General features: G+C 36.4%; 1 protein-coding gene across 1 annotated transcript; it reads left to right on the forward strand.

Annotated features, from left to right (window-relative positions):
• The first annotated feature begins 7,182 nt into the window (after positions 1 to 7,182).
• LOC135072227 (uncharacterized) lies at positions 7,183 to 25,264 on the forward strand. Its single transcript, XM_063966175.1, has 5 exons — positions 7,183 to 7,341; positions 20,398 to 20,653; positions 20,741 to 23,665; positions 23,753 to 23,870; positions 24,084 to 25,264. The coding sequence occupies exons 2-5, from the start codon at positions 20,443 to 20,445 to the stop codon at positions 24,145 to 24,147; spliced, it is 3,318 nt and encodes a 1,105-aa protein (XP_063822245.1). The 5' UTR covers positions 7,183 to 7,341; positions 20,398 to 20,442; the 3' UTR covers positions 24,148 to 25,264.
• Positions 25,265 to 25,275: the final 11 nt, after the last annotated feature.

Genomic DNA, 25,275 nt, shown 5'->3' on the forward strand with positions numbered 1-25,275 from the left:
CCTTTGGAACTGTGCCTATTTGGTACGAGGCTTATGAAATCAATTCTGCTATATTCTTATTAATAGCAACAACAATATACTTCATGATTGTTGATTTTTTTTTTTCAAATAATGAACTTTTAGCATGACTCAACAACGTACAGGGCTAGTGATTTCACAAGATACTACTGAATTCTGGTTAAAAGAACTAACTCCCGTATTCACAAACGATACTTGCTTAGGTGAAGCAGCAAATCGAACGCACAGCGTTGAATAGAGCTTTGTGATTGGTTCACGTGTCACCCTGTGCGTCCACGCGCACTGTGAGACCTCATAGTATTGTTTGTGAATACGGGCGTAAGTGTCATTTTGTATCCGACATTATTTTCATGAAAAGTAATTTATAATTATTTTAGAAATTATACAACGTTAAAAAATATGACAATCTGAGGATAATAATGGCTAACAATCTAAAATCAATTACACTAGCGGTATCCTTTAACACCGTGGTTTTAAAAATGTAAATTTGATTCACTATCATAATAGAATCGTACTCTAGGCAAGGGTTTTCAAGAGTGGGCGTTACTTCCACTTTACAAAACTTTTTATTATTAAACTAAATTGTCTCTCATACGTACTCGTACTACTGAATCATGAAACAAAGTAAGCCGAATCAACGGTCGGTACATTGTCCTAATTCCGTTACACATATCCATTAATTAAAATTCGCATGTTCGTCTTTTCAGCGCCTCTGGTAGAGCGCGGCGCACGCGCCGTTATCTTCCCCATACGTAGACGAGCACTTCAAGCTATACACTGATGAATCTTATGTGCTTGTATTAGGGTCCATTTTGCCACAAAAATGTCCAGTCCGATTTGTTGTTAAATTGTCTGTACCACTCCAATTATTTCACACTAAAAACCGCATAATTTCGCAACAATCACGCCACTTAATACGCCACAGAATAATAAGTGTAAGTAACGTTAGATAATTTTAATGAACTGTTTCATTTCTAAATACAGTAAATAAATGAAATTCTTAGAATTCAAAACCTACACCATTAAAGTGATTCATAGCGCTAAATAATTCTAGTTATTGGTGGAAAACTCATTATTTCTCGTAAGAAACTTAAATAAACTAATTAAATTAATCAATTTCCTACTTACCTACATAAAAAATATTTGTTATTAATACAAAATTCTGCGTTACAATTTTTCAAAGCAATTAAATTATGGATCCCAATCATGAAAAACTCCTATAAAACTTTCAATTTCAAGAGAAAATAATTGATACTGATGACAATGCAACTATCACTTCTACTATCGTTCCAGTCAAGAAGACAATTCCATTGATGATGCTATCATAACATTCCCCAGAATGCTTTGTAAAAATAACATCACGATAAGGTGAACAAACTCGAGCCACGGCTATATTAGAGTTTGTGCAAACACAGCGAATCTCGAGTGCTTCGCAAACAAAACGAATTCCTATCTCAATAGAGTTATCAACAAACGGGTGATCCGTCAATAAATAAAAGCTCAAAATAATATAGCAAAATGTAAGGAGAAAATCAAAAAGTTTATAGAACTCTACATACTCCATACAATGAAGGTAATGAATGAGATGAGTAAAGGTATCTACATCTTTAAAAAAAAAAATATTTCAGCCAAATGAGGACGTCACTGCTGGACAAACGCCTCCTCGGTTTACCTAGTGACTCTAGTGAGATGCCTACCCACACTACGTCTTCTTGTATTTCTATCTTAGCGGCCAAATTGGTGAATTTTACCCCCTCATTAGCACTATAGCACAGTAATCAAGTAGCTATGACTAACTTTCTGTTTTTCTAAACGATACCATTTTGCGACGCCAGAGTAACCACTAATCACCGGTTGCTGATCTATTCCGAGACACACACTTACAATAGTTATCAGTTCCACGCCAATATGTACGCTGGAATTTTGCTTAGAAGTAGACTATCCATTGTAACATATACTAAGATAGCAGATAAGGAGTGCATGGCACGTGACGTGGTGTAACGAACGTGCGGTCTGCTAGCGTTGACACATGCCGATGTTATGAATTATTTGTAACCGATAGATACGACGAAATAGGCCAAGTTCGGTGTTTACTTTTGATAAGGTCCACTTCTGGGTTTGATTTTGTGGTGACTTCATGAAAATTTTTTATCGATTCCTCTTAAATCTTAAAATGTTCGAGGAAAAAATGCCTATGTTATCAAGATGTTTTTCTACATAATGTTAGGATGAAGTCATATTTTGTTACTTAACTGGATGTGAAGAATTCCGACAAAAACCCAAATGACTTACATCCGTTGGTAAAAATACGAAAATTTGTCAATGCAAAACAATTTCATTTTGCCTTCACACACAGGTGCGTACTTACTACATAGTCTCGCAACCTACAGTTTGGCCCGTACGAATAAACAAAGCACGGATTTAATAAAAACGGAAAAATGTTTTTATAATGATTATTAGGAAATTGTATTAAACTACAAAGAAATTACTTTTTACAGGAAAAAACATATTTTCCGGGTGGAAATGGCGTTTTTTGAGGGGGATCCATGCCTACAAATTAAGGTTGCATGAAGATTAAAGAATAAGGTTTTAAAATCTGTTGGTTGTAGTAAAAGTAGCCAATTCACGAAGAGTTCCATTTATTGCAGTTAGTGTAAATTCAATCAATGAAAGTAAAGGTTTTCTTTCTAAATCTCCCATTGATATCAAAATGGTGGATTAAATATTTTACCTATTATTGAATAAGCTTGTAGTATACCAAGACCGTTCCCAAATTGAAGACAGCTATAGTAATACGAAGCTTAAACGTAGACACATTACAGTGGCTATGAACGCGCATGATTTTAGCAACTAAACGCGGTTAGGTAATTGCGTGCAAATTACTCGTATAACTGTCCGTCGGCGCACAAATTGCCGATGACAAAACAAATATTAACCCAGATACTCCTGAAACATTTTACTATCTCCAAAGTTAATGATTTTTGTATATGAGGCTTAAAAACTGACAAATAACATGGGAAAAATAAGAAAAAAAATATTTCTTTCGTGGAAATTCGGAAAAGCGGTGTCGTTTATAAACAACAGTAGTAAAATGCACTACTATGTGGTATGCATTGCATAAAGTAAACTGTCCTTTATTTTATTTGGCTTTTGTGAGAAAACTGAGTTATATTACTTTTGGTATTATCTTTTGTTTCTTTAATTGTAAAAATGCATAACGTGAGATAGGTACCACGGTATTTCCCTGCATCGCGCACCCTTTTGAGGGATAGCGAACTCGAGTCGATGTCTCTTCGAAAGGATGTGCGATGCCAAAAGCAAGAGCGTCCGAGGAAGACCAGCTTCTTGACATGTCCTTACGAGAATGTCAGGATAAATGCTGAGCGGGGAGCCTATTGGGGGGGGGGGGGGGGTCATTCCACTTTGTTCACCTGGGTGAAGAAAGTGAAATAGAAATGGAAATATTTATTTGTCTTTTTAGTGTCCTCATCTCACCTCGGAACCATTTCACCTAGCTTCATTTTCCAGGTGGATTGCGTCGACTAAAACGATCGCCTTTGTTCACCTAGGAATTAATTCACACTGGTAAACAAATGCGAAAACCTGGGTGAATTAATTCCTAGATGAACAAAAGCGACTGCTTTAGTCAAATCGAGTCACCTGGATAATATCATCTGGGTGAAATGGTTCTGAGGTGAAATGAGGACACGAAAAATAACACTTTCTTCACCCAGATATCACCGAGGTGAACATAGTGGAATAATCCTATTGGGGCAGTGGCTCAGTAATTGTTTTTATTCTAGTTGTGTTGTTATTGTTTATATCTATGTATAAACTACTGTATGATTCAGCACTGAAAAATTATCGTCATTTTCCAGCTCGTCGACGTTTTCATGAAGCTTCAGACCCGATAATGTGTCCTACAATAAAAAATAAAATAATAATTTCTTGAAAGATAAAGTAGTACATTTTACTGCTGGCGTTTATAAACAACACCAGTTATTTTTCGTTATAACTTCTTACCAAAGGTTCTGAATCAGTGTGATTTGATGTTTATATGTAGTTTATAATACTAACATCACGATTTATATAAACTATCTCATTAATTGTGCAACTTATTATTATTACTTATCTTGAAAAACTCATCGTTGAAAATGGCTAAATAAACTTGTAAATATTAATTAGAACCTAATGAATTATTAAGATTTGCCACATAGACTAAGTTGATAAAGCCTTTACCTGTCAAGTAACATAAATAAATAAAAACAAAAGTACCTACATATTCTTCAATATTTTTTGTTTCTATGTGTTGTTTTAAAACGACGGTAGTATAAAGTGGGTTAAACATGCTCGCTAATTTCGAAAGACAACTTTTAATTAAACGAATAAGGCACGAACGTAAAAACCGCGATCAAGCTCGTCCGACCAGTTCACAATAAATTCATAATTGATTTCTAGTGATGGGCCGACTATGGTCTTTGCCGACTAACCGACTAGCCGACTAATCGGTTTTCAAATTGCCGATTAGTCGGCCGACTAATCGGCAATGCCGATCATTCTAATACCTACTTGTCCGAAGAATAATATCTAAATTTTCTCAAAGAAATATGAATATCCAGATTTCTAAAGAGATAAATATAACTTCTTGAGAAATGAGATTTCTTTAATATGAGAAAATATAAAAAGCAACATTACAATCACCTAACAGTACCTAAGGTAGATGTCATAATTTTCGACGGCGGAGGTGACAATATGATCGCCTCCTGCTGGGCTAGGATGCGCGCCGTGATATTATTCTTACTTACCTATCGATATCAAAATGTATGGGAAAAATGGCCCACTGATTCCTCTCCACCCTCCACGGTGATAATTATAATCAGCGAGCTGGGGGCGTGGGGGTACCCCGCCTGAATAGCACGGACTACCACCACCGTCGGATAGGCAGGGCTCGCCATACAGGTGGGCAATTGGCGGGACGGACTGTGATAGTTGATGGCTTTGTCCGGATTCCCATAGTTCTTCACACTATTCCTCATCCTTCCGATGAGAGGAGCCCCACATAATCTACTACTTTCCCACGGGATAGGTATGCAATTCCATGCATTTTTTCCCCAAAATAAAAGTGTCATAATAATTTTATATGGACATTGGACAAATTACATAAACTTTACACGTTTTTGATGATTTTCTGGTAATTTTAACTAATCTTAACTTTGTATGAATTTAGACTGATTACCAAAATTTTAAATCAGGTGAAACCACTTTTTAATGTTTTTTTGCAGTTAAAAGTGGTTTAAATAAACGCCCTTGTTCTACCTCATAATTATCTTGGTGATTATCAGTTTATTTCATTCACATATTTAATTTTGTAATGCGCCGATTATGATCGGCATATTTTGCCGAACAGTCGTCACTAGTCGGCCGACTACAAATGATGCCGAATAGTCGGCTTTCCCGACTAGTCGGCGACTAGTCGGCCCATCTCTATTGATTTCAGACAAGAACTAAACAAAATGCTTCGAATGAAAAAATATGGGAACTACACTCGCAACCAAAAGTAGGGAATCAACACTATTTTACTAATTAGTAAAAATCTAAAATCGCTCGAACACAACGGAGTGATTCCATACTATTGTTCGTAAGTATACTAAGTACGATTTTTGGGTTAAAATTAAAATATATGTATAATTATTATTTAAAAAATGCATACACTTATTTAGAGTAACTACAAAAGACGTAGTTAATGTCATATGGCATTCTCTTCCTGGAAACCTTTGGTCCAAGTAGCAAATTAAAGTAGACGGTGCAAAATGGTTGACGCAATATTTTGTACTTTAAACATTATTGAATCATTGTTATGCGTATTAATGACGAATAAGGACATTATTTAATAACAGGAACATAATAATCACGACTTGTGTGGTCACAGTTGGTGATTGACGTCGTGACACCGAATCTAATACTAATTGTAACAATTATATTAGCGTGTTTGTTGTTCTACTTCGATTAATTAACCAGTAATAGGTGGTTCGTAATTTTATTTAAGTCAGCTAACAAACACAAAATTAATCATTTCGTTTCAATTACTTGTAGTTTGGTATCGTCAACTAATTTATGCTTCAATATAAATCTTCTATTAATAGTCTGTAATAATATCTTTGTTGCCTTAATCAGCACACATCAGTTCATAATATTACCATGCTTTGGCAATAACCAATCATATAGAATAGAGTCGTCATCATCATCATCAGCCTATATCAGTCCACAACTAGAGATAGGCCTCTCGCAACATGCGCCATTTTATAATTCTGCGGCTGGTCGCATTCAGCTTCTGCCAGCGACCTATTAGGCGCCACTCTACCTAGCTAGAGAGCGTCCTACACTAAGCTTGCCAAGTCCTTACGATACAGTCATAATACACCTACTACATACATATACGTACTCGTACATATTATGTATATTATTAAACCACGCAGTGACTGCGAGTGGGCAGATTCTGAGGCAGTGGAATCCAAAACTCTAAATCCTCGAAACATCACATCATTTGTCATTGCTGCTGTCCTTAAACAGCCTTAACCTTTTATCGACGACCTCCACGGGCGCTTCGAAAAATGTTTTTATTATTCATACTTTATTCCGAAGATTTGCATGTATTTTGGAGGGAGTATGAATTAGTCACCGACCCAAAAACCGTTAATGCCTGGATACATTTTTGAGAATATTTAATAACATTACTTATCAACAAAATTCATCAGGGAACCCTTTTTGCCAAAATTTTCCTTAAAGGAATTCAGATTTATTATACAGAATTGAAACGACTCCGAAGCTTTATGAATTTACTTGTTATTTTCAAGCATCAGCCTCTACATTAATAAAGTAAAATTTTCATTACTCATACATTCCCGTTAAACAGGAATCAATGTTGTAGTAAGAAAGCCAATTTTAACGCCAATAATCGTAAGCAAACGTTTAAAAAAACCACGCCTCCAAAACGACCAAAACCAAACGAATCTGGTGTTCCTCTGTCTGCACCCGAAAAAGTTAGCGTAACAAAAACCGTGACCACTCGAACGTGCGGTTTGGCAAACCGAATGCAGATATGAATGGATGCACTTGTCGCGGGCTTATCTTGGCCCTTCCCCGCTCAGTAGCGCTGCGCGCACCGAGCCGCCTGCCCGCTCGCACCGTCTCTCGCTCCCGGACGATCGATTGCTCGAACCACCGTGACTTGTGACTCCAGTGCCCTTCAGTGTTGTGAATGACATGTGCTCTCGTGTTGACTGTACAGGAACGATTGTGTGATCCGATACCGAACTCTCATACGTAAGTACGCGACTGACAAGATCAGGTTAAATAATAACAAAAACAATTGATAAACATACATCTAAAAGAGTATTAGCGCTGTCAAAATCAATTTGAATGGTGAAGAAGTCAAAAATGACTTATAAAGTGAACAGCAAAAGAATGAAGCTTACAATGATAACAATATTGTAAACACCTAAGTAATGCCTACAGTCAAACTGTAAACACAAATAATGAAACAGCAGTAAGAAGCATTGTTGCTCAGTAATCTTCTTAGAGAAATGGATCAAACATCCCTTGATTAAATTTTCGTACGAAGTTGAGTCTCAACTCCCGACATGCCAGCCACATAATTTGAAATTCAAAATAATCACCACAATGAAACAATGCGACAATCTTCTAAAAGAGGGAATTCTGAACGCACTCCGCATTTACATTTAAACATGCCCGAAACTCATCAGCATCGGTGGGAGTAGGACTGAAGTGGTATAAGTAGATACGTATTCCCAGATGCTAGCGTCAACACACGTTATGTATATTTTTATACCCCAACTGAAACTTAAAAGAGTTACCGAATGAAATGCTCAGAACAGCTGCTCTAAATGAAACAAACTGCAGTTTATTGCAGTAAAAGCTCTTACCGCGTCTGCGTGCACATCCCGCGTGTTAATTATTTTTATAAGTATAAAGTGAATGTGTGCTACAGTAATACCTATTTTAGTTCTTATAATATCTTTACAGATCACTGTTATTTCTTATTCCATTACTCGACCAAATGACACACTAAGTGAACCTCTGTCGGCGACTCCCCGATTCCCATCAGATCCATCAGTGACTGGCGCTTTTTAGTTCGATGGCTTAACGACTCCTGTCTACTATTAGTTTATAATAAATACCCCTTGATGACCATCATTATTATTATGTTCAAAGCCTGAGTGCTTGGATAGGGAAGTAATGTTACTCACTCATTAGCTATTGCCATGTTCGATGACATATGGTTGGAATTCTTATTCTTAAATGATTTTGGTACAGCAAGAGAACCCAAAGCATTTACAATCTTGTCTCTCGATGCTCATAGATCGAGTTTGCGAAAATCAAATCCCAAAAATCCTCAATAATAAGAAACTTTTTACCAAAAAGAGTTAAATGAGATTATAACTTACTAACACGAGCAATTGTTTACTTTTGCACCCAATAAAGAACGCGAACAAAGTGTTCGCTAGAAAATTTTAGACTGTTAATTTCAAGGTGACTTGTTGCTAACCACAAATCCACGGATTTAATAATAATTGCGCAAAGAACCAGAAATATGTTTTAGTTGCAAATGCATTCACGTTTACAAAATCGCAATATATTACATGAATATGTGCATTGGGAAACGTTTATAATTAAAACATCAATAACAGTCACCCGCGATCCACTAAGCAATTCTAAGACTGAAGTGGGACGTTAGCGTGTTGCTGCATTAAAACGCGTGCTACTTACCTATCCACAGTATGAGTGTATCTGTTAATCTGCAAACATTCATGTTTTTATACGAGATGAGACAGAACAGAGCTCATTGAGACCGTCCGCCATGGCCCGTTTAAACGTATGGCGCACGCATCTGCGACCTGGATGCCACCAGACCGTCTCGCGTCTTAATCTGGTCAATTCATCAACGCCGAGCTCAGTAATTAAACATCTTGTCGAGACAACGCTCCGAAATATTGACCACTTTGAATACCACCCTGACGGTGCAACATTGTATTGGACGTCAAAGTGAAAAACTTATCGGACCAGTTAGCAAATGAACCACATATCAATACAAATGTCTTGCAGAACACCTCGGTATCAGGGGATTTTAAGAAAATATTTACAAATAAACGAGCGTTCAGATGCAAAAAGTGAACGCATTTTTGCAGTTGGATCGAACTCTGATCATAATAATTTGTTGTTCTTAAATGTCACTTGTCTCTCTTAATTGCCGTTATTAATACTATGTTGAATAATGAATACACGATCAAGGTTGATGCATTTGACTAAACATAAACTATAATAGCGCTATTGCTGCTCATTTCTGAACAAGAACCAAATTACTGTATAAAATGTAGAGACAAATACTTTAATCAAGATACTTGTCTGAGATTTAATACAAAAGAGAATCCAAGAGATTGGAAACCAAAGGAAAGATCGAGTACAGAAAAGAAAAATAGATCCAAAATAGGACTGTTTGGATAAATCATGATAAACCGTTTTATCATTCACGTACTTCCAATATGGTGCATTCCTTCGGTCTTATCATAAATAGCTAAGTTATCGAAAGGGTAAATATCTCGCTTCCAAGTATATTACGATCATTGGAAGAATCTTATCAATCCATTAGTTCTCAAAACCGGTGAGACACTTTGTTGCAAATTCTTTGCAACTCATTGGAAGCAAGTACGAGTACATTTGTATGGTCATAAAAAATCAAGTTTAGTTTGAAAATATTGTGTGATTGTTAATTGATGTTTGAAAAAACATTATTTAATATCCTTCGAGATTTTAAAAAGTCAATTAAATTATATCATCAATGGCAAGTTATAAAATATATCCATTAGACATCCTCGAAATGGGCTATCAATTTTATTCTCCAATTGTAAATCTGTCAAAAGTATTTTCACATCGGGTATTTTATGTCCTATTCCGAATCAGATTTACGATGTTACATTCGCTCGGTTCGGGTGCCTAATTCTATACAATTATGTAATAAGAACCGTGGACGGACCGTTAAAGAGAATATTAGGCGCCGGACCGGTCCGGCGTAACTCCGGAAGCGAACAGGTTCCTCTGGTGAGATAACTATTAATTGGAATTTAAATTTTTACTAAAGATTCTGGTAATTGTCTCTTTGGTCGTGAATCGGTTAACTGTTACCGTGGATTGAGTAACAATAACGACTTTCACTGTGTAGTACAAGGTAGTTATTACAATCGACACACGCAACGCTTTTTAGGTAATCCAACACAATTTGCCGATCGTTTCTGATTGTGTTACGGTGAATGCCTTAAGAAACTATGAAGATGGCAGAGATGCTTAGTTGAGCCATCCACTGATTACAGAAAAAAGGAGAAAAACATCTAAGACTAGACAAAGATGAACGCATCGTTGGTAAACGAATGAATGAAAAATGTATCTGTATTGTTTTTATAAACTTCCGAGGCCAAACTCGCTGCAATAAAACAAAATGACTTTATAAATATTAAAAAATATTTGGCGTTAAAAGAAAACATTGTTTCCTGTATCGATTTCCAAATGTAATTGATATTTTACGATATAACTTTGACCGTGGCAATAACTGTTTCCTATGCTAATCGCTGATGATTATTGATAGAGCAACTGATCTAAAAATTTTCGAATATTTCTATTTGAATGGCATTCCATTCATAGCTTGGTGATTTAAGTTTTCCTTTTACGGAATAATCTGATTCATACCTTTTATGAATGTTCGTGACCATGGGGCATAAACAAATGTGATAGCTCTCATTAGCGAACTCTCCGGATAACGTGGAACTAATCAAAAGTTTTTTCCGGACCGTAACTGGGTTTCGTGATGCGATCTACTTGTTTTGTGTATTGCATGCTCACAACTACTAAAATATCAAGAAACTTTCAAATCTTAAATGCAAATTGCCAGCTCGGAGCCCAATGATGTTTGGGTGGAAGTATTATCGTAGAGTCGTTAAAGGTTTGAGTACACATTAGTTTGAGAAAGTGATATGAGTTTCGTAACAAACAAACGCTTTTTGTACAAATAACAAACAATGCCTATTTACAGTAAAAAACATAATTATGTTCAATTAATCGATATTTAGCTTTAATTTACCTCAAACATGTTATCGTAAACGAGATTTACCCCCGGGTCTACTATAATAGAATATTAATGAACGATTGTTAGTACTTATCGAACAATCACAGGCAGAGTGTGGGCAATGTTTTAAGCTGTTAATTTTTGTCACATAATTCAGAAACAGAGAGTAATCTTATTTCTGACCTTATCATCCTTAAGCATGTGTATTGAGTACATATGACAAAGCAATAGAGAAAGATTTCTCTTGCACAAATTACTTTTATGCTAATTTGTAATCGTTAATACTATCGCCTCTCACTCGGAGACAATTTCGAGACAGGAAACAGTCAAGTTTGTTTTATTACCTGCTATTAATGTCGCTTAGTCTAACGCGTTTGATTTACCTCGCTGGACATCGTAAGGAGACTCGCTTCCGACGCGTCGCCCATATTACTGCATCGTTATCTATTAAACCATTAAGAACATTGACCCTCGCTTATCTCTTACGTAATAAAACTGAAAATAAACTAATGGTATTATCCTTTTAAAACAGGAACAGTTTTTGTTACGAACCAGATCCGCTCTTAACAAAAGAGGCATTTACAAATTGTTGTTGCATTGTTTTCATTGTTTACTTTCGAAACCGTGGTATTGTGAAGGTGTTAAAATTTTATTGAGGCACGTTTTGTTGGTTGTCGTAAAAGCCGCATCTGGGTGTAGGTGGCGCGTAGTCGCGAGGAGCATTTCCTCGTGAATGGCCGCGTCCGCCCACGGCCAGTGCGCCGCCCGCCCACTCGCTTGTAAATTGTCCCCTAACTGTACCGGCAACAAATTGCCCATGTTACATACGTAATTGAATGCGCTTAGTTTTAATCATGCCCTTTGAACAATAACTTACATTTATTGTGGAGTTGTGCTACTAAGAACCGATTAGCCTAGCAATTTGTAAGGCGGACAGAGAGTAATTTTCTATTTAGATAATGATGCTGTTCATACTCGTAGATCTTATGATTTTTTCTTTAAGCAGTGTCTGTAACCCTTCTAAGAACACATACATCATTCCATATCTAGGCCGCAAAACATTGTGGCACCACGCTAAGAATTAATTTCAATCAACTCTGGATGAAACAAGTTACCCTGTCCATTATGATAACTGCTATGATAAAATATGATATCCGAAGTCATTAGAGCGGACAGTAGTGGGTATTTATATCTAATAGGGAATGCATAACGACACAAAACATTAATGATGTCAATAAATCTTATATTAAACCCTTCACAGTTGCGTATATGCATATTGCAAGCTGCCGATTAACGGCATAACACAGCTAATGATCTGCAAGCCAAACGGTACATTTGTACTCCACTGAAATAATGCGAAAAGCTAAGCATTAGCTTACAATGTAGGAGTAGTTAGATGTAAGTTTTATTGGGCATCAAATTACTTTCGATTGCCTTTCCCCACGTTTGAACAAGAAATCTTGCTCAATACGATCCGATGTATAAATTGCATGTTTACAAGTTATTCTACAAAAACATCATATTTTATAGCGAGCGATTGTGCGATCTGAGAAGTAATAAAGGTAAAGAGCTTTTTTCAGAATACTTTAAGTAGAGTGTAGGCTTGCAGTAGCAATGTATCACTTCGATATTTAACCAGGAATTTCGGCACTTTTGAACTTAGAAGATTTAGGTCTAGCTCTACATAGAGCATCTCATGGTCCAGATCATCTTATTTGAGGTGATGTATGTATGCGTGTACCCTAATTTCCATGACAATACTTTACACGTACTAGGCTGTTCAAAACGGCAGTTCTTCGTTAAACAGAAGTAATCATTAATTAATTCCTTTTAACCATAGGTTCTATACCTTGCACGTCAGTTAGAAACGCGATATTTATGACTGATGTACGTACAGTCAGATGACTGTTGTTCATTACAGAGAAACCTTATACTAATGATCTCGGCACGTATAAAATCGATACGTTAGACGTTACTCCGCTACAGAATATAACATCAAACATGATGTTACTTTCTCTGCCGAATATGATCGAATATTTTGCCTTACATATTATTATTGTTGCCCTTATGCTGTGTTCCTTTGATCCTCGATTCGATTAGGTAGCAGAAGGCGAAATAGTTTCGCAGATTGGTTTGTAGGAAATTCCATTAACTTGATTAGTCGATAATACAAAAAATGATTCGGTCTGATTGAGTTATGACAGGCAGGCAGGCTCATATAGACTGAAATAATTACCGTAATAGCCTACACTATAAGAATACCGACTCTGAATCGCAAACTACGGAATTACACGTTGCTCTATAAATAATGATCTCATTTTCTCACATATTTATTAATTAGTGGTTAAACCATTGAAGATTTTTTATGGAATAACTACCGAGTATTGTCTTAAGCGTGTAAAAATAGCACGCACGATGTTAAGGTACCAATTAGCTATAATCTAGGAACATCTACAGTCTAAAACATATTTCCGATTTAACTTTATAGTTTTAGTATCGATTGTATGATCCGTTGGCAAATCAAATAAGGCATAAATGTAAAAGGAAATTTTATATAACTACCTCATTATTAATTAAATAAATAGACAGTAAGTAAAAGATAAATCAAAATAACGTCTCACGTTACACAAACAGCTTTCAGTATTATTTGATGTAAGACAGAAGAGCAAACATGATAGCTCCTTAATTTTATATCAAAAGAATTCCCCGAAGGGTCTTAAAAGGCACAAATAATGTAGGTAGCGCTAAACATTGACGTAACAGACAAATTAAATTAACTCAAACGGATACAATATGAATGGTGGACTAGAAATAAGTTGTTAATTAATGCTTTATTTAAGTTTCTTAGATTCAACAGGCTTTCTAAAGTTATAGCCGGCAAAAGAGGAAATGAGCAAACTTGCTAAGGGTAAGCAATGCTTTGAAGTACACTGAAGTTATAAAAGAAATCCTGGTCATTTATTTATATCAATCTATTCAATTAACATAATTATTTTAAATACCTATTCCAAACAAAATTCACGTGATTCTTGTGAAAAAATATTGCGTTAGGTAGGTTTTTTGTTGGAAACGTTCAGCAAACAAGGCTAAGAAAAAGTTTTAGGTAAATCAATGTGCCATTTGTGCAAATAAGCTAACTACGAGTAAAGCAAATACGAATGTTATCTCTCAACGCCAAAAATCTGATAGAAAAATAACACGCTTTCGGACACTTGTTCAAACATCAAATACAATGGTAAGGGAGAGCCTACTATAATATGTATTATGTATGATGGGACATAAATCCTTTGTTTGCTATGTAGAATGTCTTAACCTAATCAGTAAATCCTCAGTTTTAGACTTTATTTCTTAAAGGATAAGCCAGGTAAAACGTGTGACAATGGAAAACATTGCCTTTGAGCTGCAAAAGAAAAACAAAATACAAACACTTTTGTGTGTTGAATGTCAATAGCGCCGGTAAGCTCAAAAGTTTTTTATTTTTTATAGCTGTTCGTAAACAATGTAAAAATATTGGCAACACATTTGGGTTTATTTGTAGGTACTATTTTGTACATTTTGGATGGTAATTTAATTGTTTACTGTTAAACGTAAAGCAAAAGCTATTTATATTATACCTAAACTTGGAAATCGTAAGGTTCAAAGATTTAGTAGTAGAGCTCTCTCTATAATAAATTAATTGAATATTTTGTCGCATCCTCCGATCCACTTGCACGTGGCATTTATGGGACACCCTGAATATTAAGCGCAATTTGATGGCAGCGAAAGTTAAAACGAGTGTTGCAAATATGGTATATTATTTTATATGCGTACCACGGGAGGTTAATAAATTACAATGTAACCAGAATCTGTGCTAAACTGCGTGTGCAGGTAATTTGCAAAATATCACGTTCCATTAGTATCAGTCCAATGATTTAGAGGCTCCACGTGCCCCACCCTTTCCGACGACGAATTCGTGCTTTTAACCGCTAAAGGGCATGTTTGTCTTGCACGTTTCCACAAACAATTTTCCATTTCATTGAGTTTCCTTATATCCTGCTAAAACAGAGGCATTATTAGTAAACTGTGGAAATCTGTGGAAATCTGTAATTAGCTGTAAGTTTTATTCAATACTAATGTATATTATTACCATAATGTATCGCCGTTGATTTCCCAAATAAATAAAATAAATAAATAAATAAACAATAAAAAAATTGTATTGTACAGTCAATGTTTAGAGTTTACTTCATTGGTTATTTTGCAGTTTCGCTGGCGTAAGCTCCAGTTCATCATTGTAGGAAACAAGTAATTCCCTATACATGTTATCTCAACGAATAGAAAGATAAAATTAGTCGAGAATGTTAGGCAATCCGCGAAAAAATTTACTGATTCAGATCAGTCAATACAACTGAAAACGACAATATTTTCATGATTTCTTTTGTTAATAGGCTTCGTAGCCAATTTTGAAAAAGACACCCAACATTCTTGGTAAGCGTTACGTGGCTTCTAATGGCAACACAGCTATTGTTCAAGACGCGTGCAGATGACGTGTGTAATGGAGCCGGTGTGGAATGGCCTCAATAACGTCTTTTGTCCCGGTGTCGCTGCCAGCAACCCCCGCCCTTGGTCGCTAACTGGATTAAATGTGGTAGAAAAACGTAATTAGGATTCGTTATCCCTTTACGAAGGAACAGAGGGGATAAATGTGGCTTTGCAGATAGGTAGGAATGCTGGTAAATCAAAATCGTTGTCAGTAGCTTGTTGTAGTTAGATCTGCTAAACGTATTTACCTGTAACTGAAGTAAAATTTTTGAGTTTTGACGGTCTTAACCACAGTGATTTGAGGTCTTAATTTTGTGATCTTATCCTCTCTTTACCTGTAAATGTAGGTAGGTGGGTAGTCAGCGTCAAATAGTTTGTGACTCCCAAAGTAGACAATTACAATTGGAATAAGGTTCTGTCGTCAACGTTTTGGCCACTTTGGGACACACAAACTATTTGACGCCGATTTATACCAGCTACTTTTCCAACGCGGCCCTATTGTCCTGCAATAGATGGCGATAAAACATTCTGCGTGAAGGAATTTTTATATTTCCGATTCATACACGTCTTTAGAATTATAAATTAAATAATACTTATGCTGAGCTTTCAAAGTGAATAAACTTTTACCAATTAAATAGTTTTACTGAGTGGTTGGCTTATCTTTACATTAATTAAAATTCAATTTATTATAAACGCGAACGTTTGTGAGGATAGATAAATGGATTTTGATAATAATTTAAGATGAAATTGAGGTTTTGTACTAGACGCAAACGAAGTTGCGAACGTTATTAATAACTTGTATAAAGTACCTACCTAAATGTGGATCCGAAATAATTCAATCTTCAAATTGCGTCTTAACCAAACTCCCTAAGTGAAACTGAATTAATCTTGTAATGCTGCGTTTAGCATTTTGGTTGATAGATAATGAAGTCTAAATAGAATGGAACTGAGGCTTAGGCAGTTTTCTAGGAACACAAGATAATCACTAATTGAAAATCCCCTTTATGTTGTACTGAAATTCACATTGATAAAGTAAATGATTAAATATAAGAAGACTGATAATCCTGTTCGCTATTACGATAGCTACAAATAAAAAAGCGCATCAGAAACCTAATATCTGAGTGGATAGTGTAGCTATCCCGTGGTTTGAGATTGGCTTACATTTCTATGACCACAAGGTCGCGCATTCCTTACTTAGGGTTATCGACTTGTCCAAACTATTACCTTAGCAATCATATACCAATCAATATTAATAAGTTTTATATGAATAAAAAACTACATTTCATTCTCGTTATTTCTTTATATAAAACTTATAAGGTCATAAGTCACAGTACATAAGGCAAACTTAATGCCATTCAGCATTCTTCTCCAGGTAACCTTAAGGCCAAAACCCATATGTTACTATGACAAATGATAATTAATTATCTGCGTTTTTCAAATTGTTTTCTATTGAAAGAAAGCCATAATAACTAAACGTATCTTAAAAAATAACGCGGAAAAGCTGAAGCAACTACGAAGCATTTTTGCATATTAATGTATTATTGTAATTTTGTAACAGACAGTTTACATAATACCTATCATGAAAGTGTGTTTATGCAAAAACACTCTACATCGATGAATTGATTGATAAGAAACGGAAAAGTGGCGAAAGAAAAGATTCCACCTGCTGAAAATCCTGAAAATAAAACGCGATTAGATTACATTGAACAAAAAGTATTGATATTGATTCATTTCTAAATTATAGGTATAATAGAGATTTCTCGTGATGCAGCCGCCTAAGCTATATCATTACATTGGATTCTTCTTCTGACGAAAACATCTACAAAATATACAATTATAAATCGTTTTTTTACCAATCTAATAATGGCGAATAAAACCGTACAATCCCGACTGTTATTATTGGCATTTTTTCCAAATTTGTTCATCTAGCCGGTATGTTATTTCAGAGGGGCACGCGCGCGGCCGATCCGCGCAGTTAGCACCATGTGCGCTGCCCAGAGGTGAGTCATGCCACGCATATAAACTGTTTACACCCGCATTGCATTCACAGATACTTTTAGAGCTTTCGGTTAAGCTAAGTTCAACAAACGATTCAACTTATCCCATTCAGATGAAGCGGGCGTTGAACGGTACGGAGATAACTGGGGCGAAGGAAAATTTAATTTAATAAAGCACACGCTTTGATGTATGGGAGCCAATAATCACAATATTACTCATAAGATCACATGCTTTACAAAATCACAGCACTATCAGCTTAGGAAACTTCATCATCTTCAGATAAAGATAGACTAGACACTTAACTAGACATAGCAAATCTTCTTCGATAGAATGTATAAAATGACCGGCATCTAAGCTATAGAGGGTTATTTTTATATCCTCCTCGATACAAGACAGGAGCGTACGTCTTTAAAACGTGCGACACGCCATATTATCGCGAAGGCACTCGTGAGCGTGCTATTAGTTAGTCGCACACCTGCCTCGCGACTTGATGTCAATGCCCGTCAAACGCGGGCCTAGCATAACACTGGGCCACAGACAGAAACACATTCCCATTCAAATCTAGCCCTTAAAACAACCTCATAAGGCCTCACCATTGAGGTATGCGCGAAGCCGACCGTACGCAACTTATTAAACAGCAAACAGTGTTCCACGAGCTATGCTTAATTACCACGGTACTATTCTCAAACAAACTGTAATGTTTGCACTAAGGTTTGTTGCGAGGCTGGGCTGTAGTCATTTTTTGTTTTGATATACTGAGCAAACTAGCCGAAAACACCATCTTTCAAAATGCTAGACGATGTAAAAGACAATACTTACTGTAGAGAGTTTATATCATGTGCCTGACTAGAGTCAGTAAGTGTAGACACTTGAGCAATATTTTACCGTACATCTCTTTCAAGTCTTTGCTATGTCGGCAAACACTATAAATGTGTTAAACCTATCAATGATTACCACTGTTTATTGAATCACGCGTAACAAAGGAATTGGGTCAGATATAAAACTGTCTTCATAGACCTAACGAATCCCATAACTTAAGAATGAGCATTGTTGATTAAGAAATATAAAAACGTTGTCTGATATGTTTCCGGTAGCTGTAACAAGGCTACTTTAGTATAATTGCATAGACAGGCCCGTAATACGTCTATGCGACGGCGCCATTAAGAAAAACGTAATTACAAAGTAGGTACTAAACAAATCAGAACCAAGAATGGCCTGCGAGGCATTTCTGTGCCCGCTAGGAATCTTAACTGGGTGGCAATCACAGGATATTTAAGCCATTATCCTGGCGCAGGTAAGATTCGTTGCGCTCGTCAAGGCGTGGTTTGCTAGGAATGTGGCGAATTATGCACTTACTAGATAATTGCCAGCGTAATGATGCGTTACGCACACCACCGTGGAACCGCTCCAAAATGTCTATTGCACAAAGTTACGTACACGTTTTGTAATAATCGCAAGAAAGAAAAAAGTGCGTGCAAGTTTTTAAACGCAACGGTAGAGTTATAATTAAGAACGCAAGAGAAAACGATTAGTCTTATTTTTATTTTATTTTTGCTTTTAAAGTGCGGTTTACCCACAGAGAAATTAATGAAATCATTTGTTTTAAATTAATGAAACGTAATATTGGAACAAGTATTTATACATCACATTAAATTGTTACCCTGAAAAAAAATAAAGCACACATTTTCTACAAGCGCGGAACTATCATGAAAACTAGCCTACGTTATCATCATCATTGCTATCACCCTCATATGAATGCCCATCATTACACCGACTCATGTCTTGCACAAACGCTACTTAGAAGTCATACCAGCTCCCAGTAAATGTAAGTAAATGCTGCAAACCAAGATACACAGTAATAGTGGTAATAACCACCCTCCTTTCTGATAGCGAAATGAAATTGCGTAGAGATAATCCATGTAATCTTCAAAACCATCTGAAAACACACCCGCCCTGAAATTATACCGCGTGGATACGGACGCACTGGAGTTATAATAAATAAAATCCATCCCAGCCGCTACTTCGATCGAGACGAGTCGTGTTTAATCCATTAACATTTCCTGTAACGGACTGTCCATTAAAATTAGATTGAGCGTTTCCTAAAGGTAAAGCTATTACTTGATGTCGCGTTCGTTTAAGTGAAAAATAAACCTGTAGATGTGAGCATGTGATCCAGAACAGGTTGGGATGGCCAGTTATTAGACAACGCTGGCGTCGTGGAGCCGCTTGGATTTCCGGCGGTTTAGTCTAACGACTACCTTGGCTGTGCTCCATGATGAGTCACTTGAACTTATTAGCGTGCACGCTAAGACGCATCTTATTTTATGGCGGTGCGCGCGTCAATCATGCAGATGTAATGATAGCCACGGACGGTCCGCGACTCTAAACTGTCCTGCGGTTTGCTTGCTCCACGTCAAACATCTCTCCGCTTGAGAAGGGATAATGAACTTGTTTTGCGACGTATCATTTTTATACATTACCTTGTTTACACATGAGTGGTGTTATTATCTTGTTCCATAAGTTTTTGTTGGCATTTCTAGCTACTGAATAATGGAAGGTGTTTGTTACTTCATGGTGAAATGGTACATAAACAATGTCTAACGAGATGAAGTGTCATCAAGTTCTAATCAGATACCTTTCGTTTTGCTTCATATCGTGTAAGAATTACCCAATACCAGCCCCTCAAAGTGACTGCAATTTACGATTAACATAAAGACGTCTCGTTCCAGAGCCGGCGCGTGCGGTGTGGCGCGATGGTTGCGTGAGTGGTCATCATGCGCCTCTTCCGCGGGCCGAAGCGCAGGGAAGTGACCGCGCCGCGGGCCGTCGCGACGCCGTCTCCGCGCCGAGACGCCGCCGCCAGCGCCGCTGCGCACGCAGCTAACGCCACGCACACCTCGCACGCGAATGCTGCACACGATTTCGCTATCGTCACCGCCCTTCCAGCCATGGTCATGGAGGACGACGTGAAGGAGATGAAGAAAGGTACATTTTTGGCCAAGAATACTCAAAATAAAACGTTTGCTTACTAACGTGACAATTTAAATTATATACTTAATTTTCCTTTTTCAGTGTTCGCTACGTGGGGTCGTCGAATGGGAAAAAAGTTAGACATGCTGAAAAAAACTGATGCAAAAGAAACTACTGACCCTGAAACATCCTCTAACGGAGGATTCAATGAAGACTCTCCCACGAATTTAGCGAGCCAATTTAAGAAGAAACAACACTGGAAAATGGGCAGGAGCAGCTCTGACTCCACGTCTTTGAAAAAAGACAACGACACTGATTCTATTAAAAGCAACTCTAGAGACAGGTCACCTAGTCCATTCAAAACATTTTTTCATAGAATGGGCTCAACAGGAATGTTGAATTCATCAAAGTCACAATCACTAAATGCACATAAGACTAATGAAAATTACCCAGTCGCTAACGGACCCTCACTTTATCGAAGTTGTTCTACTTCACATCTATCGACCTATGTAAAAGCCGACGATCCTTCGGACGACATTGATTTACAAAACGCTGATAATGAGAATAAAAGTTCTCCCACAAAACAAAATAATGTACTCTCTGAAGATACATTAGTAACAGCATCAACTAAAGCTATCAGTTGCGATAACATTCCAAATCTAGAAGGTCAAGGAAATAATGGAACTTGTAAGAAACCTAACTTTCCGTATGCTTTTTTAAGATCGAAGTTGTCTGTGCTACCTGAAGAAAATAGTATTAATTCACAGCAAAGAGTCAATGTGGTGAGGCAAAGCTTTTCAGAACGAATAGATAGAAAATCACCTAAATTCCGCCGAGAAAGATTGTACCTAAATAATTCCAGGTCAGAAGAAAGATACGAAAGTAGTGATAGTATATCTATCCACGAAGATAACATGCTACTAAATTCAGCACTAAGAAACGATTATGACTTTTCAAGAAGTTCTATGAGGAGCATTAATGAAATTGATGGTACCATGTATTCAATGCGGCGCAATGATGATGTACCAAGGAGATCATCTATGATTTCACAGAGAGGTCCAATAGACTATGATCCCATGCTTATTCCAAGGAATAGAAATAGTCTACCGGTGTATGAATACAATTCGATGTTTGGGTCTGTGCGAGATTTGAAAACCGAATTAGCATCCTCAACACAGAGTATACACCATCATGGGCCAGAAACTTCCGAAGTACTTCAAGCACATCGTCTTAGTAACTATGTTAGCTCAAATGAATCTGGATATGATAGTGATGGACGACCGACTGATGAACATAGTAACCATTCACCACCGGGTTACTCCTGTCACTTGTCATCTGGTTCTATCAGAGCAGATAACGATCCAAACCCTGAAGCTAATCATGGTACTTTTTCAAGACAATTTAGTTTAAACCACAAAATTAACGTTAGCAGAGTTCAAATACCAATGCGTCGAAGTTCAACGCCTTGCGCATTGTTTCCCATTGAAAAGTCTTCAACGAACGAATATGAAACTGAAAACAGAGAAAATATAAATAAATACACAATTCATAATTTAAACTCTCACAACATACTAGATCATAGCGATGGCAAACCTCCTCCACTACCAAAGAAAACAATAAATAAAAAAGCACCTTATATTTACAAAACCACTACATTGGATGAACGCGTGCAAACAAGAAAAATTAAATTTTTGAACTCGCAGTTAATACCAGTCGAAAATACGTCTTCTACAAACTCAATAGTCAATGAAAATCCGCCAATTGCACAACAAACCTCTGAAATTGATATTTTGGGTAGAGGTCCATGCACCAAACGGTTTAGAAAAATTAGACTTCTGAAATCTCGATTGGATGAAAGTTTAGGGGTTTATTTAGCACAGCACAGAGTCGATTTTGATAGTAGTGGATCAAATTATGAAATTCGGTACATAGTGGTAAAACTAGATTTTGATGGAATAGCACACAGAGATGGTAGACTACGCATTGGTGATGAAATAGTAAATGTTAATGGCAGAGTTTTGCGTGGCTTATCATCTCTGAAAGAAGTTCAACACATTGTCAATTCATGTTCAACTGAAGCTGCTGTTGAAGATGGCGCGTTATTTCAAAGATATCAAGTTGATCTTGTAATGGCGCATGATGAAATAACACCTATTACGTTAAGTCGAATTATAAATAGCCAAACATGTGAACAAAAAACTGTAGCACCCTCTCCATCAAACGTGCCTCCTGATATAATTTCACAAACAGTTCATAAGCCTTCTTCATCAAATCAGATAACAATTGAAACTCATTTCCCAAGTGATAGTCAGTATTATTCCACGAAAAATATTGGACAAAGTTTTCATGAAAATAACCAACAGAAGCAACAACAATTGCACAGAAAATACGAAATGGGTGTGCAAGTTAACAATGGGCTAAGACAGCCAAGTCAAAAAAGTGACGATGAAAAATTACAGGAGAGAAATTGCTACACACAATCTACAACATCTTTGCAAAACATAACCAACATTGAAATTTCTATGCGATCGTCACCAGCGCCTAGAAACCCAAATGCCAACTATAGGCCAATATCGTTGCACCATCCTAGGCCACAACCAATTATTGGATATCCAGTTAGCAATGATAACGCGTCTAATGATGTAAAAGAGAACTCTTCCCATTACATAAAACATGTTCCACGATTGTATCAAAACAGATCGTTTGAGAGTATACCAGAACAGCTAAGAAATAGTAGCCGCAGTAGATTTTTCAGCAGAGTTGGATCACAACGATGTTCTCCAAATCACAGCTCCCACGTATCAAGACAACAGGAATATAACGCTTATATTCACCAAGAAGGTCAGCATGGGGGTCATTACTCACATAATTCCATACACAGAGTGGAATTTTGGAAAGGGCCAGGCCATAAGAGTCTCGGATTTAGTATTGTTGGAGGAACAGACTCGCCGAAAGGACAAATGGGTATATTTGTGAAGACCGTTTTTCCAAACGGCCAAGCTGCTGATAAGGGTACTATTTTTGAAGGTAAATATTACAATGAATATAATAATTATATGCTAATCTATATTATTTTATTAAATGGTCTTCATGGCGTAAAATTTTTCGTTACAGGTGATGAGATATTGTCAGTGAACAATATGCCAACACGTGGTCTGAGCCATGCTGGGGCAATTTCTCTTTTCAAACAAGTTAAAGAAGGAAAGATTGAATTGACGCTTTCAAGAAGAAGGTAATTTGAACAATAATATTAAATTTACATAATGTGAACCATTGTGAAAAGCCATGGGGGAGGCCTTTTTCCAGCAGTGGTCGTCATTTGGCTGAAACGAACGAACGAACCATGTGTTGTGTAAAGTGTTTAAACATATTTTTTCATGTGTTTAAACATATTTTCATTCATTTACAAGTGAAAAATAATAACGTTCTATTTTTTTAATTTCAGAGCACCTAGGTCCAGATCGGTGGAGCCTCTTGGCAACTTCCGCGGCGACGGCAAAAGAGAGTAACTTTTGCAAACTCTAACTCCAAAGAGACAAACATTATTTGAGTGCAATAACTTTCATTCTACTTAATCATTTGTAGCCAAAGGCGAATTCTGGTAGACCTTAATTATTATGTACATCAATTATAAATGTTAAATTTTATACGACACCTCGTTGTTACAGCGTAGTGTCTTGTATTATTATAAAATGCTTAATGTATTATGCATATTATGGTTTTTAGAAGACGGATTATTGGGTATTATTAACGTTATCCATTATTTTGCATGGTGAATGTTATATGGTACAGCATAAATGCTATGTATTAGTCATGTTATGCTAAAATATTTGTTAGCATTGTATATTGTTATTACGATAAGACTGTATTGTGTACTATAATTACTAAGCTATGATTTAAAATATTGTTTTAGCCTGTTACTAAATGATATTGTTACGATATTTCACTACAAACCTTAGATCTCGTTAATGTAAATAACATGATCACCTATTCTAACGAATATAAATATTATTAATCCAATGGAAACTGAATCGTTATAGACTGAAGTATTTCCATTACACACTGGAATACCTAACACTGCCAAAGCTTTAGAAGTATAAATTTTTAAATTGAAAAATGACTTCAATGAAATAATAAAAATAGAAATGTATGCCATATTTACTATCACATATCGTCACAATAAATTTGTCCATTGAAATTTTTGATATAACTAAATATGTATTTATATTACTCGTACAATATTTATCTGCATGTATTGAATATAGTTATGTATTATAAACACTGCTTCTTTTTTAGAATATGTTTAAAAAATCATCGTGAATGAATATCAAATAACGCTTCCAAGTATTGTGATGACTACTTTTGCAACAGCGAATCCGCTCCGTCCAGTAAGATTGTTACAGCCGTTGTTTGATAGTATATTCAATTTTTAATGATTAAAACGATCTCCCATTACTCATTATAATCATTAAATAACTGAAATATACTCGACACCATCCATATTGTGTATTACTACTGTCTCTTAAAAATGTATATATTACCCATCCACAAATATCGTAAGTTACGTTTGACATGTTTTGTAAATAAATTATTGAACGTAAATCCATTTACGAGTGAATACCTCGACATGTTCGTAT

The sequence above is a fragment of the Ostrinia nubilalis genome, chromosome 1 (assembly GCF_963855985.1).
Source record: "Ostrinia nubilalis chromosome 1, ilOstNubi1.1, whole genome shotgun sequence".
Classification (NCBI taxonomy): Eukaryota; Metazoa; Arthropoda; class Insecta; order Lepidoptera; family Crambidae; genus Ostrinia; species Ostrinia nubilalis.

Excerpts from the sequence above, each read along its gene's own strand:
- LOC135072227 (XM_063966175.1), top strand. The coding sequence starts at position 20,443 with ATGCGCCTCTTCCGCGGGCCGAAGCGCAGGGAAGTGACCGCGCCGCGG. Across the intron at positions 20,654-20,740 it reads CGTGAAGGAGATGAAGAAAG|TGTTCGCTACGTGGGGTCGT; the intron begins GTACATTTTTGG and ends TTCCTTTTTCAG. Across the intron at positions 23,666-23,752 it reads TAAGGGTACTATTTTTGAAG|GTGATGAGATATTGTCAGTG; the intron begins GTAAATATTACA and ends TTTTCGTTACAG.